General features: G+C 41.7%; 1 protein-coding gene across 1 annotated transcript in view; it reads right to left on the bottom strand.

Moving 5' to 3' along the window:
• tiam2b (TIAM Rac1 associated GEF 2b) overlaps positions 1-16,683 on the bottom strand; it is a 46,845-nt gene that overhangs the window by 11,281 nt on the left and 18,881 nt on the right. The window contains exons 2-8 of the mRNA XM_074685956.1: positions 10,809-10,963; positions 7,503-8,579; positions 5,508-5,991; positions 5,152-5,327; positions 2,798-3,022; positions 593-778; positions 372-512 (exon numbers count right to left, since the gene is read on the bottom strand). Of these exons, the coding sequence (XP_074542057.1) occupies positions 372-512; positions 593-778; positions 2,798-3,022; positions 5,152-5,327; positions 5,508-5,991; positions 7,503-8,573 (2,283 nt within the window). The 5' untranslated portion in view covers positions 8,574-8,579; positions 10,809-10,963. The remainder of the gene's footprint in view (positions 1-371; positions 513-592; positions 779-2,797; positions 3,023-5,151; positions 5,328-5,507; positions 5,992-7,502; positions 8,580-10,808; positions 10,964-16,683) is intronic.

Genomic DNA, 16,683 nt, shown 5'->3' with positions numbered 1-16,683 from the left:
TAAGCTGAGAATCTTTTCCAGCTGGTCGGAGGAAAGATCAGGCATTAACAACACTGTAAAAACCCTCCTTAGCAGCATCACTATTTGGTTGCATCTCAAAGCTGTTTCAAAATTTTAAATCTTTTACTTCTTGACTTCTAACCCAGCAGCTCAGCAGAAGCAACAGTTTTCATCTTTACTTGTTTCAAAACAACCGGAGGCTCTTCTCATGAGCTTTACATGAATGATAGCAAATTTTTAAAACACATAATCCTTTTTTTCTCACCTTCCTGTAATACCTGGCTCTTAAATTGTAGCTTCATTTTATCTAAACATACTGAAAATAATTATTAACAACTTTTAAATGCTCCTTTGGCGGTGCCATGTATTACCTGGGTCGTAGAGTGTCTCCCATCCCTGCTCCGCCTGCTCGCTCCATCCACAACCTTCAGCGAGGACGGTAAGCCTCGCCTTCTGCTGCCTCCACCTGACCTCCACCTCCTTCTCAGCATCTCCTCATCTCTGCTGCACACCTGAGGAAAACATCGGCGCTTTAGCACGTCAGATCCAACACAAAACACGCAGAGGGCTGAGCTTTGTCAGCTTTTCTTACCAAGGCGTGGAACGAGGACACAGAGAAGACCCCCAGACGTCCCAGCATGCTCTTAGAGGGCCTGCTAGCCACGGCGAGGAGGCTTTTTGGGTTTGGGAGCTCACTGCCCTGCAGGCTGGAGAGGTAGCACCTGAGCCGGAAGAGATCCAGGTTCAGTTTTTCCAGGTTCTGCTCCCACTGTTGGATCTGAACCAAAGAGAGTGGAGAAACAGTTAACGGGATCTAACTGGTACAAAGTTGCTCTAAACTGGTCTGACTGCAGATTAGATCTGTTAATGAAACCGAGCCGTTGGGAAGAGACAGACAGACAGGAAGTACAGAGACACAGAGAACAAATTAAACAAACACAGACGGGATGCTGAATTATTAAAACTTGATTTCCTACAACTTCATCTCTTATTAGAAACCTTCAAATTAGGTTTTATAATTTAGTTTAACATGTTTTAAAGAATGTATTAACCATGTGTAATTATTTGTACCTCAACTTTATGTGAACTCTGAGTGTCGTGGGAAAGAAAGACAGAGGAGGAAGATGAAGGAGATGAGGGGGGAGGTGAATTCTTTCCATTTGGCCTCTGTAGATCACTTTAGATTACACTCACTGCGATAGGAAAGGACAAACTTAGGGACAGTTTATTCAAAGCTGCTGAATAAAGAAAAATTAGCTGATAATGTCCCTCTTGTACGGAGTAAAAGTGCATGTTTTCACGCCACGGTTTGGTTGTAGAGCAGCAGCTTTTACGCTTCTTTTACCACCTCAACATTTGCCTCGTGATGTCACTCTGAACACCTCATCTGGACCCCTTGTTGGCGGGAAACTGTTCTGTTGTTTCAGGCTGCCGGTAACAGCCCCACACATCTGGAGCTGGTATCAGAGAGGACTCCACGTGAGAGTCTGCAGCTGCCAGAACACCCTGCAGGCTGATTGTTATGTAATGAGCTCAACATGACACAGAGAGTGTTTTGATGTTGTTTTTTGTTTTTGTTGTCCTGTTTTCTCTTTATATTTATCTATTGTTAATCATGTTTTATCTTGTTGTCCCACTTGCTTCTTCATTTTGTTGTCATTAAACTGTTGGTTGTCATGTGAACTATTTTTTGTTTTTGTGTTTTCACTTCTTTTTTTTTTCTTCTTTTTGTGTTTTTTTTCCTGCTTTTGTATTTGTTTTCATTTTTGTTGTCCTGTCTACTTTTTTGTTTTTGTTGTGCTTTCACTTTTTGTTGTCATGTAAATTGTTTTTCTTTTTGGGTTTTCACTTCTTTTGGTGTTTTTTTCTCTTTTCTTTCTCTTTTTTTTGCTTTTGTATTGGTTTTCATTTTTGTTGTCCTGTCTACTTTTCTTGTTGTTTTTGCTGTGTTTTCACTCATTGTTGTCATGTTAACGGTTTTTCTTTTTGTGTTTTCACTTCTTTTGGTGTTTTTTCTCTTGTCTTGTTTTTTTTCTGCCTTTGTATTTGTTTTCAATTTTGTTGTCTTTTTTGGTTTTTGTTGTTTTGTTGAGTTTTCACTTTTTGTTGTAATGTTAACTATTTTTTGTGTTTTCACTTCTTTTAGTCTTTTTTTCCTCTTTTTTGTGTTTTTTTGCTTTTGTATTTTTTTTCTCTGCTTTTGTATTTGTTTTCATTTTTGTTGTCCTGTTACTTTTTTGTTTTGGTTGTGTTTCCACTTTTTGTTGTCACGTTATTTTTTTGTTTTGTTTTTGTGTTTTCACTCCCTTTGTTTTTTTTTTCTTCTTTTTATGTTTTTTTCTGCTTTTTTGTTTTTATTGTGTTTTCCTATTTTTTTCTCGAATTTTCACTCGTTGTTTTTTCTTTTTCTTTTTGTTTCTAGTTTTATGATTTTATATCATGTTTTCATCATGTTTTGCTCTTTTGTGTGTCTTTAAGTTGCTGTTTTTTCCAATTCTGTTGTTTTCTCTAAATTGTTGTGTATACTGACTTAGAGTTGTTTTTCTGCTTTGTTGATGTGTTTGGCACATCAGGGCCACCATACTTTCAATGTTTCAATTTCAAAACATGCTGAAAAAGTAGATACTGGGTTCCTTTCAGTAACCTGAAAGGAGCAACACGATCTATACTCTGGAAAGCAGCCTCCATGCTGTTGTATAAATGTGTTTGGATGACACTTCTTGTTGTAAACTTCTGAACTCAAACAACCAAAGAGAAACTTTTTCTATCATAGATCAGTAAAAGCTCTGATGCTAACCTGGCTCTCCACAGCCTTCCTGTTCTTCTGCTCTTTGATAACGGACAGCTGCAGCTCGGCCATCTTCTTCATCTTTCCGTCCATGTCGATCTTGTGCAGCAGCGAGCGGCTCTGGCAGCGCAGGAGGCGCAGTGTGTCCTCCTTCCCCTGACGCTTAGCAAGCAGCGATGCGCTCGCTGAATGGATTGCTGTCACCCAGTTCTCCAGGTCAGTCTGGTTTGTGGCCTTAAAAGGAAAAGGAGAAGATTTATGTTTCTTTAAAAGCTTTAGACGTTGAGTGCTTTGAAAAAAGTTCTTGGATGGACAGTATTTCTGCTCTCCTGACACTAACAGGTGTTTGTGTTTGTGAGGGGAACGTGTCGGGTCATTGGTGTGAAAAAGAGCATTTGTTGCAGTGATTAGCGCGGTGTCGTGACTCTCATTAGCTTTCACCCTCCTCCTCCCTCCATCTTCATCTCCTTTCAGCCTCCAGACAAAAGCTCTTCAACACCTCGGCCTGCTCCCCTCCACCTCCTCCTCGGCGGTCCTTCAGGGATCCATGGAGACGTGCCAAAGGAGGCCCGGGGTGTGATTTGTGTGTCAGCAAACACACTCTACAGCTGAGAGGAGTGTGAGTTACTAAGGGAATAAAGAAGTGCTTTCTGCGCTCATTAAAAGCGTGAAGAAGAAAAGCAGTTCACAGAGATAAACGTTCCCCTGTTACATCTCGGCGCTGACACAGGAAACGTGCTGCTGCTAAATTTGGACTTTTTTGTGACAGCTCTGAACATGTCGAGTCAACATTTTCACTCTTTGTGTTGGATATGAGATGTGTTCAACGTTGAGAAATCAGTTTACAACTTACAGGATCTTATTGGAGTTTTAAGATGGAGCTGGATCCCTAAAATGTAAACAAACACAGCTGCTGCCTAACCTCAGCTCAACTCAAAGCCAGAGAATACCAGGAACCAGATCAGAAAAGTACACAAAGACTGCGAGTACAGGATGTGCTAGCTTAGCATAAAACAGGAAATGGTCCCCAAAATCTCCACAAATGAACGTGCATTTATGTAATGTTAACAAAAGTAAAAGAGCAACAGTACAAAGTTGTCCAGATTGAATAAACTGATCGGTATCTGCGCCTGATATGGCCATTTCTGGGGGATCAGATAGCATCAGATTTCAGTATGTGATTGAGGCCGACCTAGTTTTCATGTGTTTTCAGCAACGTCACGCTTTACAAATGCTGTAACTTAAACCATGTTGCAAACATGTCCGCCGTGTGGGACCACTTCTCTTTGGAAAGAAATAATAACAAAACAGCATCTTGCAACGTGAGTAATCCTCAAGGAGGTACCAACAGGGTTCACTTCAATACAACAAATTTGATATGTTGTTTACAATGGAATCATTCAAAGGTAAGGTATAGGATTAGTATCCAATCTGTATCAGCAAAACACATTAAAAAAATCGGATTGGGTCGGAGGTCAAAAAATCTATATCGGGACATCCCTAGTACAAAATAGCATCTTTTATGCTTGGCTAGTTGTTAGCATAGCAGCTTCATCAAATGTAAGAATTTTGAATCTGACTAACAGGCCTTCTGACTTTTAGGCCTTATTGTTATCTGACTAACAGGCCTTCTGACTTTAAGGCATTCTGACAATAAGGTGGGACATGACTTCACAACACAAGTTTTGTTTACATTTGGTCAAATCCTGAGCCTGTTATGGAAACTACAGCAATATCTGTGAAAATCAGTGCTCAGAAAGTGTCGATTCTTTGATATGCAATTGGCCAACAGGACCTTGTCACTCAAGGTCACTGAAAATGACAGCAACATAAACTTATGAAGCAAAAATGCCTAAGAAGCTAACTAACAAGCACAAAACTATGCTGGTAAAAAGTATCTTGTTCCATAATCATCCCATCAGTTCTCTGTAGGATTAGTTCGCTGTTGAACTACAGACCAGATTTGTTTTGTAATTTAGCTTTTTGTCTCTGAGCGTCAGTGGTGAAAAGCTGGCAGCGTCACATCCATAATTAAGTCAACCAGATGCCAAAGAAGCCCCACTCCGGCTATGAGCATGTCTGTGGGGATGCTAGTGGCTCTGTGCTGAGGAGAAACCACAACCAGCCACCTCAACACTACAACTCATTCATTCACACGCTTCGGAATGACAGAGCGTGATGGGAAAAGAAATGCAGCCAGCAATCTGAAGGCAGACAATCAAGAGAAAAGTGTGGGGGGCCCAAAAATAGAAATGACAAGATGAGGACTACACTGAGAAAAATGTTGGAGAGTTATTTAAGTCTGGACCTTCTGGAGTCTCCAGACTTTCAGGGGATAATAAAACTTGAGTGTGTCGTCTCACCTGGAAAAGGTAGACGTCTCCGTGTGCATTGCTCAAACAGAAGACGTGCTCCTTCTTTGGATGTTCAGGGACAGCCTGGACGATGCTGTCATCAGCCAGCAGGGCGTAGCGAGGAGAAAGATCCCGGTCAGCGCTGATGTTTTTCCCATATGTGTCATAAAAGAGCAAAGTGCATCCTGAGGGAAAAGGAAAATCTATTACATCATCTGATCATTCATGCACTTCTTAGTTACTACTTTTAACATGCTGAAGGGGAGAAGGGGATCCTCAGAGGTTTGTTCATAGACCCTTGCAAACTCTCTTGTCAGGAAATCACAACTAAAAGCTGGATATTAGACAAAATAACCAACAGTTACCTTTCAGTGTGACCCAATAGTGTTTCCACTTGCGGCGAGCCACCAGCTCCAGCTTCCTGTCCTTGCTGACGGCGATGAGAGCTTTGAAAGAGAGCCATCCGGCCCGTCTCACCACACCCTGCTCCTTCTCAAACAGGACATCCAGTTGCTCCCCTCCTTCCACCTCCACCTCCCCATCCATGTCTTCCTCCCCTCCTTCTTCTTCCTCTTCTCCATCCCCCTCTGAAGGCTCGGTGCGGTCGGCGTTGCTGCTGCAGCCTGTCTCCAGCTCCTGCATGAAGTTCTTATAGACGTTCTGCCTCTGAGCATCGCTGCTCTGGTTCTGGTTCAGACTCTTGGAGGAGCCGCTGTGGAATGGTAGAGACTGGTTCTGGTTTAAGCTCAGGGAGTGGAGAGGGTTGGAGGACCAGAGGGTGCTGCTGCCGCCCAGCCCAGAGTCCAGACCGCTGGTGAACACAGCACCAGAGTCGGTGCCATATGGCTCCTGAGGAGGAATCAAACAGGAAGTGAGATTGAAGTTAAACCTATGTTGTTAATTTTAAATCAACAAATATTACCTTTCAAACAGATTTATTTCCAATAACATGTGTTGTTGCAGTTCCTCATTTGGCCACTAGAGTTGCATTTATCGCATAATTTAAATGCAAACTTACACTGTTGTTATAATTCTCTGCCACCTGAGAAAAAGAAAATAATAATTTTTCTAAAGGTATATTTGAAGTTTTGTTGTAGTTTTACTGGAGACCAGCAGAGGGACAGAAACTCGTGACCAGTGGGTTGGTACGTCTTTGTGTTGCCACAAGAGAAACATTAAGCCTTTTTGCTCTTTTTTAAAATCATGAATAAACAGTGTTATTAAAGTTTTCAGGTGTGTCATTATTTCTTCTGTGGCCACTAAAGGGACATGTTACTTAAAATTAGTTTTTTGCCCTTGAACATTGAATAAAAAAAATTAAACTTCTCCAATTTTTCATGTATTTAGACAGTGTTTTAGTTATTTCTTAATGAGGCGAAAAAGTGTTTTAATATTTTTAACCTTCAACTTGAACAAAATGCTAACCTTTTTAGCCAAGCAGTTAGGCTGCAGTCAGTCTGGGTTTGAGTCCAACCCGTGGCATGTTGCTGCCTGCTCTCACCCAGTTTCTTGCTCCATTCACTGTCTTGTCCTCTCCAAATTAAGGCTTAAAAACTTGTAAATATAACTTGTGTAAAGTCATAAAAATAACACTCCCTAACAAAATCTAATATTTCTAAGTACTCTTGACATACATTGTTTGAGGATCTCTGTTGTAATACCTCAAGTGGCCAATAGAGGGGCTTGTACAATAATAAAGAATATTAATAAATATGGTCAATTTACAAATACAAACATTTTTGTGGTTCCTCCTGTTGAAACTAGAAAATCAGAAAGCTTGTACAATAACTGTTAAATAAATTAAACTAGAAAACAATTAGAAGTATATTTTTTAAAGTCTGTTAAAACAGTTTTTTATTCAGACCAGCAAAGGGATATCAAACTCATAACTTTTTTTTTTAAATCACACAATATTAGAGAATTTAACTTATGTATAAACTTTTGTATAGATTATCTTATAACGAAATACAGTGCTGTTGCAGTTTCTCTATTGGCCACTAGAGGAGCACCCGCCCAATAACCCACAACTGTGTTTTCTTCTTACACTCTCAAAACCATGCTTATAATAATTTTCCTAACAGATTTCCTGTGATTTTTTTCCTGCAGTGCTTTTGGAACATTGCTTTCAAAGAGTGAGATGTGAGTTTGCTTTAATGGGCCGTATTTTCTCCATCATTACGGATAAATGGGTGTTAATAAGTTTCATTTACTGCCAAACTTTGGAACAGTGTTTAAAGCCTGAAACAAAGAACTGCTGGATTCTCAACAGATTTTTTTTTTGACTTTTAGGGCAAGACTTTGGACGTTTGTAATGTGTGGACATTTTCCTCTGACAGGAGGTAAAAATGTTGTTCTCTGACCTGGATTCTCCTCTTCTTCCGGCTCAGACTCCCCGTCCAGTCGCTGAGTCGTTGGATCCGACTCTTCAGGAAGTCTTTACGCCCCAAGGTAACTGATGCGCTGGCAGGCTCCGCTCGACGACAAGGTAACGTCATGGAGGTGTAACACTTCTCCACGCCTCCTCCTGACCCCTCCTCCTCCTGGATGACATCATCCAATAGCGCCAAGGAGGAGGCGGTCCTTTGCTGCAGGGAGGCCTCAGGTGTAATGGGAAAGGCAGGCAGCGTGTTGTGACTGGAGTAAACGTCATCCACGCTAAAGTCCTGCAGGATGACAGAGTCTCCAATGCCGCTGTCCTCCGTGCGGCCGGAGGAGCAGGTGTTGTAACCTGCACTCGTCTCTGCGGCGGGAAACAAGAGGCTGGAGGTAAATCCAGGTGAGATGTCCTGTGTTTGAAAGAAGGTGTTGAACCCACTGCAGGTGGCTGTCTCCTCTGTGCGGGCAGAGGACGAGGTGCTGTTTGCCACACTCTCCCCACATGCAAACACATTGTCACTCAGCTCGCCACCACCCCATGGCGAGTCGTACCAGGAGCCGTCAGAGCTGAGTGAGCTGCCTTTACTGGTGCGCAGGGAGGAGTCTCCCACTGGAGGGGCGCTGCTGTGTGTATTAGGGGGCCCGCTGAGCCCCTGAGGATCCATGGAGACGACCCTGGTGTTAGTGAACTCCACCCTCATGCTGCCGTCCTTACTGAGCAGCACCTTTGGGCTGCCACCACTCTGCAGAGACGTCCGCTCGCCACAGATCCCATCACTCCCACTGCCGCTCTCTACATATCCAAACTGGCTCCTAAAGGCCTGAGGGGACCCGGCTCTGAGTTTGGATCCCCCTCTGGCTGTTTTAGTCCCATGCTCGTAACGCCAGGTGGTGTTCTGGTTCTGGTAGCTCCTCCCCCGGGTCCTGTTGCCTCCCTGGTTGCTCCTCCACCAGCTGCGGGCTGAAGGTGCCTCCTCCCTCCTGGAGGAGAACCTGAGAGAGCCGGAGGTTTTGGCAGGAGGGACGAAGCTGCTGTGACTGTCTGTGTTTCCCATTGCTACCTGGAGGAGGATGAAGGATGGTGACATCATCAACACGAGACAGACTGAGGGTATACTTTACAGAAAAACTACAAACACTGCTATTTGTCTGCCAGGAAACAAGATGCCAAACTCCAGCAGGAGCCACAGAAGAGAGTATCGGCAGTTTGCTGAACACTTTTGAGTTTAAATGGTGAAACTTTTTTACTCTTTTCAGGCCTCAAAGGAACAGTTACTCCAAAGCGACTCAAGACAACATTTCTAACACTCTTGCATCAAACATTAGCAAAGCAGCAGCTGCTGTTTCAGACAAAAAAACCCCACTTAACTGCTGCAAAACTGGATCCTAGACAAGTCTGTCTTATTTGAGAAAAAAATGTACTGGTTCAATAAATTGTTTCCCTTTTCATGTATTGAGACAATTCTCTTATTTCAAGAAACTAACAAGTAGACATTTTTCTGGACTTGTCAATTGAATGTGGCTCGCATTAAGTCCAATAAGACAATTTATACTCGAAATAAAATGTTAACACTTGTTAGATTTCAGTTTTTGTACCATTTTGTAACTGAAAGCAGCATTTTTAAAAGAAGCACAATCAAATGTGACAAACAGTACGTCCTTACTGTATGGGAATAAGACACCTCAAAAGAGCTGTTTACTGCTTCACATTGCAGCAATACACATGAGTAGTAGGATCCCTTTTTTGGAACGTATGCCTACATTACCCATAATATCCTAAATTTTAAGTCATTATTGTGTGCAGTAAATATTCCAGTGTGTTTCACCAGGTTCAGCTACTGCAGCACAGAGCGAGCAGTGAGCGTCTGCTCACAGCAGGTTAAACCTCCAGTCAACAGTGATGTGGTTGCAACTTCTGCAGGACATGAGGTCTCTGACTTAACCAAAAACAGGACAACCAGGTGGGTAAAAGAAACAACAAAAGCATTTAGTCAAGAAAAAAAATCACTTGTTTACTCTTAACTTAATTACTAAAGAACAATGCTTCAACTAGAGAACACAATTTGTTGCTCCTCATCCTGCTCAGATCAGAGCCTTCATGCCAGCACATGATGTGCCCACATTAACTCAATCAGCTGCTCTAACCACAAGGTAACAATAAAAGTCTCAATTATTCTACAAATACAGAAAAGACATTAATATGACGAAATAAGTGGATTTTATAAAGTTAATGCTACTGAAGGACAGTGATTTCACTGTGCGGCCATGTGAGAGGTCAGAAAGCAAGTACAGGTAACATTTACCAACAGGAAGGAGTTACTTTATTGACAAAGCTTTCTATTCTTTATTTCTATGAGACAATATTCTAACTACTCTTCAAAAAAAAAAAAAAAAAACTAAAAACTTATGTAATGAAACAAAAAATTCAAGACATGCTTCACATCCTGACAAACTCACTGAATTCTATCATACTCAACTTAAAGCTCCTGTGAGGAACTTTGGCGCCCCCTGTGGCCAAAACTATATCCCTCTTTCTCTGTCCTGCAAGTTGTTTTTTAATGACAAAAAAATGAAATCTCATTTTGCTTCCTTATGACAGCCAGAGTCATCCTTCATTTTGAATATTTGTTTTGTTCTCCTCCGTAGATTCTATTGTGCGACACCTACACCCCGTTCTACAGGTTGTGAGTTTTAACATTTAAAATACACAAATTTATATTAATTTTCTTGATGGTCTTGTTGCTTTTGCAGCTTATGAAAATGCATCAGGGTAAAATTCAATTCTGTTTAATCACTAGTTAAAAATGCTTAACAGGAGCTTTAAGTCTAATACGTTATACATTATTCTTTAATTCTATTCAAATTTCCTGTTTCATCACCTTTTGCATCTATTGTGTTGTCGTAAAGGCAGTCATGCAGTCACTACTATGTTTACTAAAACCTCTCCTCATATTTCTGGAGCTGATACTGAAATTAAAATAGTTTCCTGCATGCCTCAGTCAAATCCAATTACCTTTAAACCGGTTTACAACAACAAGTGATTCATCTCTCAGACATATTTTAGGTAAAATAATAAGCTGCATCACATGAACCCAATAAATAGCAACACAATCTGAGTTAAAGCACTTTTTAAAGAGAATAAAACATTTCAGAGCAGACAGACTCAGGAAAAGTGAAACTACAGGAGCTTAAACAGAACTAATCCATGATTGGAGAAAAAACAAGCTACATTTAGATGAACAAAAATAGAAAAGTTACATAAAGTTTCATAAAAGAGAAGTTTGTTTTACCGTTTTGTAGATGTCAGACACTCAGCCGCTCCTTCATGCTCCGTCAGGCTGCCTCCTCTTCCTCTCTCTTTACTACTGAAGCTCTCCCTGTCGCCTTCAGCTGCCCGCTCTCCGTCCGTGTATGTTGCTTGCTCTTTCTCCTTACACCAGCTCATCTGTTGGGGGAGAACAGAAAGAGGGAGGGGCTTCATGAGCACACAGACTTTGCTTTTGTATCCCCCCCTCCTTCCTCCCTTCTTCCATGACGTCTCCTCCAACCAGACCTCACTCTCTCTGTCTTCTGTTTATTTTGGTTTTCTGGTATTTAAAGTCATTTTCTCCTCTTTTTCTCTCTTTCTTTTTCTTGAAAGTCGTTTTTTATCGACTGAGGCAGGATGAGGTCATCACAGAGGCTATTTTAAGAAAGACAGGTTTTCAGCTTTGCAGAGTCTGCAGCAACAGAGACAGAGACCACCAGTGAGAATAACTTTAGTTATTTGTGAATAAAGTATTTGGTATTAAGCCAGTAGTCATTGTGCATAAAAAGAAATGAAAGAAAGTATTTTACTGACAGTCAGGAGAGGTTCAGAACAATGTTTTCAGCTCTAGTTTAAGACCAACATCAATAGTACCAAAGGTTTTTCAGGTCTGTTGGTTGAATAGGATAAAAACAAAAACATCTCCTTCCAAAAACTTTGCCCTGCAGCAATCAAAATGCATGCTGCAAAAGAAAAAAAAAATTCAGGTTGACTAGACCTAGTCAAAATAAGCACTAAACTGAGCCAAGTCCAAGTCGTTTGTCTCAAGAAAGAAGTCAAAAAACTAGTAACAGGGAAAAGAAGTCCAAACCAGACAGAAAATAAATCTGACAGGACAGGAATGACAAGTTCAAGTCAAAAACCAAAGAGGAAAGTGGCTAAAATGGCCAGTGGACCAAGACAAGCTCAAGTTAGAGAGCCCAAAGCACAAAGACAAGGACTTGTCCAGTCATCTTATCAGCAAGAGCCCAAGTCAAAAAAAAAAAAAAACAATAGGTGAAGACCAGTCTCAGATAAAGCACCCACTTTACAACCTCAAAGTGCCTATAAATCAGACCATAGCATACAAGGGAAAAAGACCAAACCATGTCATCACATCTACTAGATAAAGAAAAAACGACTGCTCAGCAAATACAGTCTAACTTAAGTCCAAGTCAAAAAAAACCCCAACAAAGACTGTTTCAAGTCAGGTCCACTGATTTAAGACATGTCCAAGTCAAAGAGTCTCAGGGATGCAGACAGTTTCAAACAAATGCCACGAGACATAAAGCCAAGTCTAAAGGGCCATGAGACCAAGACACGTCAGAGTCCACCCAGCAACAGACATGGCCAAGTCAATATGTCCATGAGACAAGGACATGCCGATGCCAGAGTACCTGAAGGACAAAGACAAGTCAGGGTCAGAACTCCCACTTTACAAAGACAAGTCTATGTCCAGTTTTCCTTGTGCCAGGGACATGCCCATGTACAATGGAGAAAGATGACACCATGTCAAACCAACGCAGACAAGTCTGAGTAAAAATGTCCTTTAAATAAAGACTTGTTTCTGACAGTACACCTAAGAGATAAGTCTGATTGAAATAATAATAATAAAAAAGATTAAGACAAGTCAAAAACAGAATCCCCAAAGGACAAAGACATGTCAGCAAAATATTAACAAAACTGGGACAAGTCAGAAACAGAACGACCATCTGACCCAGACAAATGAAATACAAAATACGACTACACAAAGATAGTTTCTGGTTAAAACAGGAAAAACAAACAAGTCCTAACATTTATGAAACAGTATCAAGAGATCCACTTGAACTTGACAGTTTGACAGGTGCAAGAAAATAGATGTTCGACAGAAAGACTGACCCGGAACATCAGTAAAGACAGGTCTAACTAAAACACCAGAGAGACAAGATGATTTTAAGTTCCAACAAAAAAGAGACCCAAAGGAATTGAAGCCAAAACATCTACAAAATGTAAAAAACATAGAGTGAAAAAAATCTCTTGAGATGAGTCGGGGTCAGAATACTCATGAGACAAAAACAAGCCCCAAAAACCAACCAAGAGCCAGAGACGCATCAGAAGTACCTTGTTGGACTTCCAGGGCTTTCTATGAGCTGTGACCTCAAGTCTCTCCTTCTCAACTCATTCTGATTTCAAACAAATAAAACATGATCTAAATTATTACAAAATCAATCCTCACATCGATTGAGAGGTTTTCCCAAACTGAGAGCTTATTTCCTGAGTGACACAGGAAGGGGTCAGAGGTCACGGTGGACTTGAGGTTCTGTGTGTTTTTACCATCCAGCTCAGGCTGGTTGACGCCCATCCTGTCCCAGAGGTCGTAGCAGAGGAGGAAAGAGGGGAGAGGAGGGCTTAAGGAAACAAAGCTCTCCTGACCCCAAACTCATCTGTGACCTCTGACCTCTGTTATTGAAATGAGGATGAGAAGTGGTGAGGAGGAACCTCGACAGCTGGAATGAGCCGACTCAGACGAGGAGGAGTGACGGGATTTAATCAGAGGAAGATGATGAAGACTTAGGTATGAGACATGTTCTGGTTTCTGTTTGGGGTCTGAGTGGTAGCGACCAATCAGGTGCATGCATGCAAAACAGTCTGTTTGGAGAGCAACAGCAGGAGTTCTAGGATTCTGAGATTAAGGACAGAATTCTGTCACACAAAACAATAACCGATGGGTTCTGGATCTGGGTTTAGACAGATACAGCTGGTAATCTTTAAACTGTCTCAAACATGATGAAAAACGAAACACCTGGAAGAAGAAACCTGTTGAACAATTCTACTAACTAACTTCTTAACTAACAAAAACTGAAACTCAAAGACAAATCTCCAATGAGTGAATGTCATCTCTTTTGGAAGATTTAAGGTTATGATCTCTGATACCAAGTCTTGCACACTCCTCCCTCCCCTCACTGCCCCCCCAAGACTCAAGCTCAGACGATCTGCTCTGAAAGGAGAAAGTCCTCCGTCCACTTTTGTTTAGTTGGCTCGTCCCATCGGCCATCTGCCGGCTTGCAGGACGCCCCGCCACAGGCGACCCCTCCCATTCTTCACCAACAAAGACCCTCCTCACGGCCTTCAGCCCTCCCCCCACAGGCGTGAGGCCGACATATTGAAGGAATTCATTGGATCTGAATCATAAAAGATCTGATTAATGCATGAATCAAAGAATGCCACCTGTTCTCTGAGAGGATCTAATCAGCTGTCTCAGAGATGCCTGTGAAGTTTGGAGTTTGAGTTTTTAACCCCAGAAGAAGTCAAAATGTAAAGAAAAGAAATAAACTCAACTGTCTGAGAAGGAAAACATAAAAAATGTCACATCCTCTGCTTTTATTGTAAAGGAGCCCATTGGAAGATCAGTCGCGCATGTTTTATTTTCTCTTCTCATGGTGTAATGAAGCCTTTTGTCTCCAAGCTGAGAGAGGAAACAGGAAGTCTAGATCAGACGTAAGTGGCAGGAAAATGAAACACCACCTGAAGCAGCAGATACACAAACACAAATCTACACACACACACACACACTGCTGACAAGAAATGCATGGAGAATTACACTATACATCAACATCTTTACATTTCCATGCTCTGGATTAGGTCAGCAATTCAGGCGTCATTCTTGTCCCGTAATATCTTAAAATAAGACACATTTTGGGTAGATGTGGCAATGACTTCTGACAGCCTTTCAAGAAGTGTTAATGTTTAAGAAGTGTCAGAACATTTGTCAAAAGCACCTTCAAACTCGGTCCAGACTACGTACTGGAGCAGGAATTCTGTTAATTGTGGAATGATATAATATAAGAACACACCCTAGATGTTTCCATGGAGCTGAACTGTGGCTGTTAACACACACTGCCCTGCTCTGGATGTTCAGACTGAGCGTGTGCAGATTTTAAAACCTCTACATATTCATATGATGTAGAAATCCCTGAATCTGTCTGAGAGCTGATCAAAACGCTGTTCTAAAAACAGCATCAGATCTTCAGGAGATCTTCACGCTGCTGAAATGAGGAGGTCATCACGTAAGGATCTTGATGAAGGGGATGGGCCTTAAACATCAAGGCCTACTAATTCCTCCACTCTCAACAGGCCTCCAGAGGGCTGGTGGATTCAAGGGTAGGAGGTTTGTGGAGCGGGGAGCTTTAAGGAGACAGAAGCTAAACAAGAAGCTGAAATATTATTTGAGCTGTAAACCATGTTAAGATCCTATGGGGGCACAAGAGGGACAGAATAAAGAAAGAGTACAATACCCCCTCTTTAAATAATAATTTGACTTCAAAACTTTGTGTAATGTATGATAAATAAACTAATCTTTCTGTCAAGCAAACAGAAGTTTCCAGGAGAACAGTGATGTCTTAAAAAGTTGCCCATATGTGGCACTAAAAAACATTTGGCCTTTCTTTCAAACACCTGGAGTTGATGATTTATGGTTGAAACAGATTCATAAAAGAAGCTTAATCCAAGGTGATGCTTACAGTTGAGTCCCAACACGAGTAAAATATGTTTCAGGGCAGAATTCCACTTCATGTTCACACTCGACGAACATTTCTTCTCCTTGCGTGGTCTTGAATTGCACACAGAGCCCGCTGAATCAGTCCGTACCTTTTTTTGGGGGGGATAAGTGTGCAGCCTTCATGGGGGGAAGGGGGTTGTGTTTTTGCAGGGAGACGCCAAGTAGCGAAATGAGCGCTCCCCCTCCCCATGGGAACGACAAAGCAGCAGCAGCAGCCTCGATAAGAAAAGGAGGGGGGAGCTATTTCCCCCATCAGAGGAAGTGTGCCTGGGCCCGGGTGCAGCCATGGGTGGGTGGGGGTCTGTTTCCTGCCCCGGCTGACTGGGGTCCTTGTCCTGGCACAGTGGGTAGACGGGCGTGGATTGTAGGTGGGGTTGAATGTTGTGCTTGGTGTGGTCTTTGCAGCTGCTTCCTACTCTGGAGAAGCTCAGAGGAACACAGAGGGTCATTTACAGACACCCCACATCTGGATCAGCTGATTCAGGATCATGTGGGGGCCGAATGAATTCATTCAGAACTTTTGGAAGAGTTCAAAAATGAGCTGATAAACTCTCCTTCTGCTCTTTAGGCATCAATCTGCCACATGGAGACAGATCATTCCAAGTTTTTTTTTTTTTTTTTTTTTTTTTAACCATGGGCTGTTTGTCAGCAGCTTCATAACGCTCATCATTCCAACAACTGACAGGTAGTATCAAGCAGACATTTATGAGCTGTATTCATCCAGTTTAAACAAAAAAATTCTTAGGCTATGCCATGAAAGCCAAAAGTGTTGAGATCCTCTTGATGATAAAAAATGGCTCAACCAAACTGTTCAAAAGCTTGGCAAATTGAAGACCTGTTATTTTCAAGTAAATCCATCTTCTGGGTTCATACTGCTGACATAATGCAGTTTGAGCCTCTGTTTAACTTATTATTTACAGTGAAGCTGAGACTCACCAGAAAGCCAGTGAATAAATGGGGTGGTTTTATGTCAGGAACAGCATTTGATGTGCTACTAGGAACACAAAATGGAAAAGAGAGATCTGCTGTGGTGACCCCACAAAGGGAAGAGATGAAAGAACTGGAGGTGACAATTTGGCTTAACTTTTGAACAAACTGTTCAAGTCACTAATAGGACTGTATAACGATGTAGCGCATTTGGTAAAAAGTCCTTGCTATCATTAAGCACAAGCCATGAATTAGACAGAATTTGTCAGTTGTTTCTTAAGGCATGTACAATAGCATGAGATGAGAGTCGATGGGGCTCCAGTATTATGCTCCTCCTGGGATTACTTCAGCAATGACCAAAACAACTTTCATTAAAAAAAACTAATTTTGAAATAATTTTCCTTCCTACACATCA

The sequence above is a fragment of the Halichoeres trimaculatus genome, unplaced genomic scaffold, assembly GCF_033239565.1.
Source record: "Halichoeres trimaculatus isolate MK-OKI-2021-1 unplaced genomic scaffold, fHalTri1.1 fHalTri1_scaffold_13, whole genome shotgun sequence".
In the NCBI taxonomy this organism is placed as follows: domain Eukaryota; kingdom Metazoa; phylum Chordata; class Actinopteri; order Labriformes; family Labridae; genus Halichoeres; species Halichoeres trimaculatus.
The sequence above is the reverse complement of the archived record's forward strand: the minus strand, read 5'-3'. Positions and strand labels throughout refer to the sequence as shown.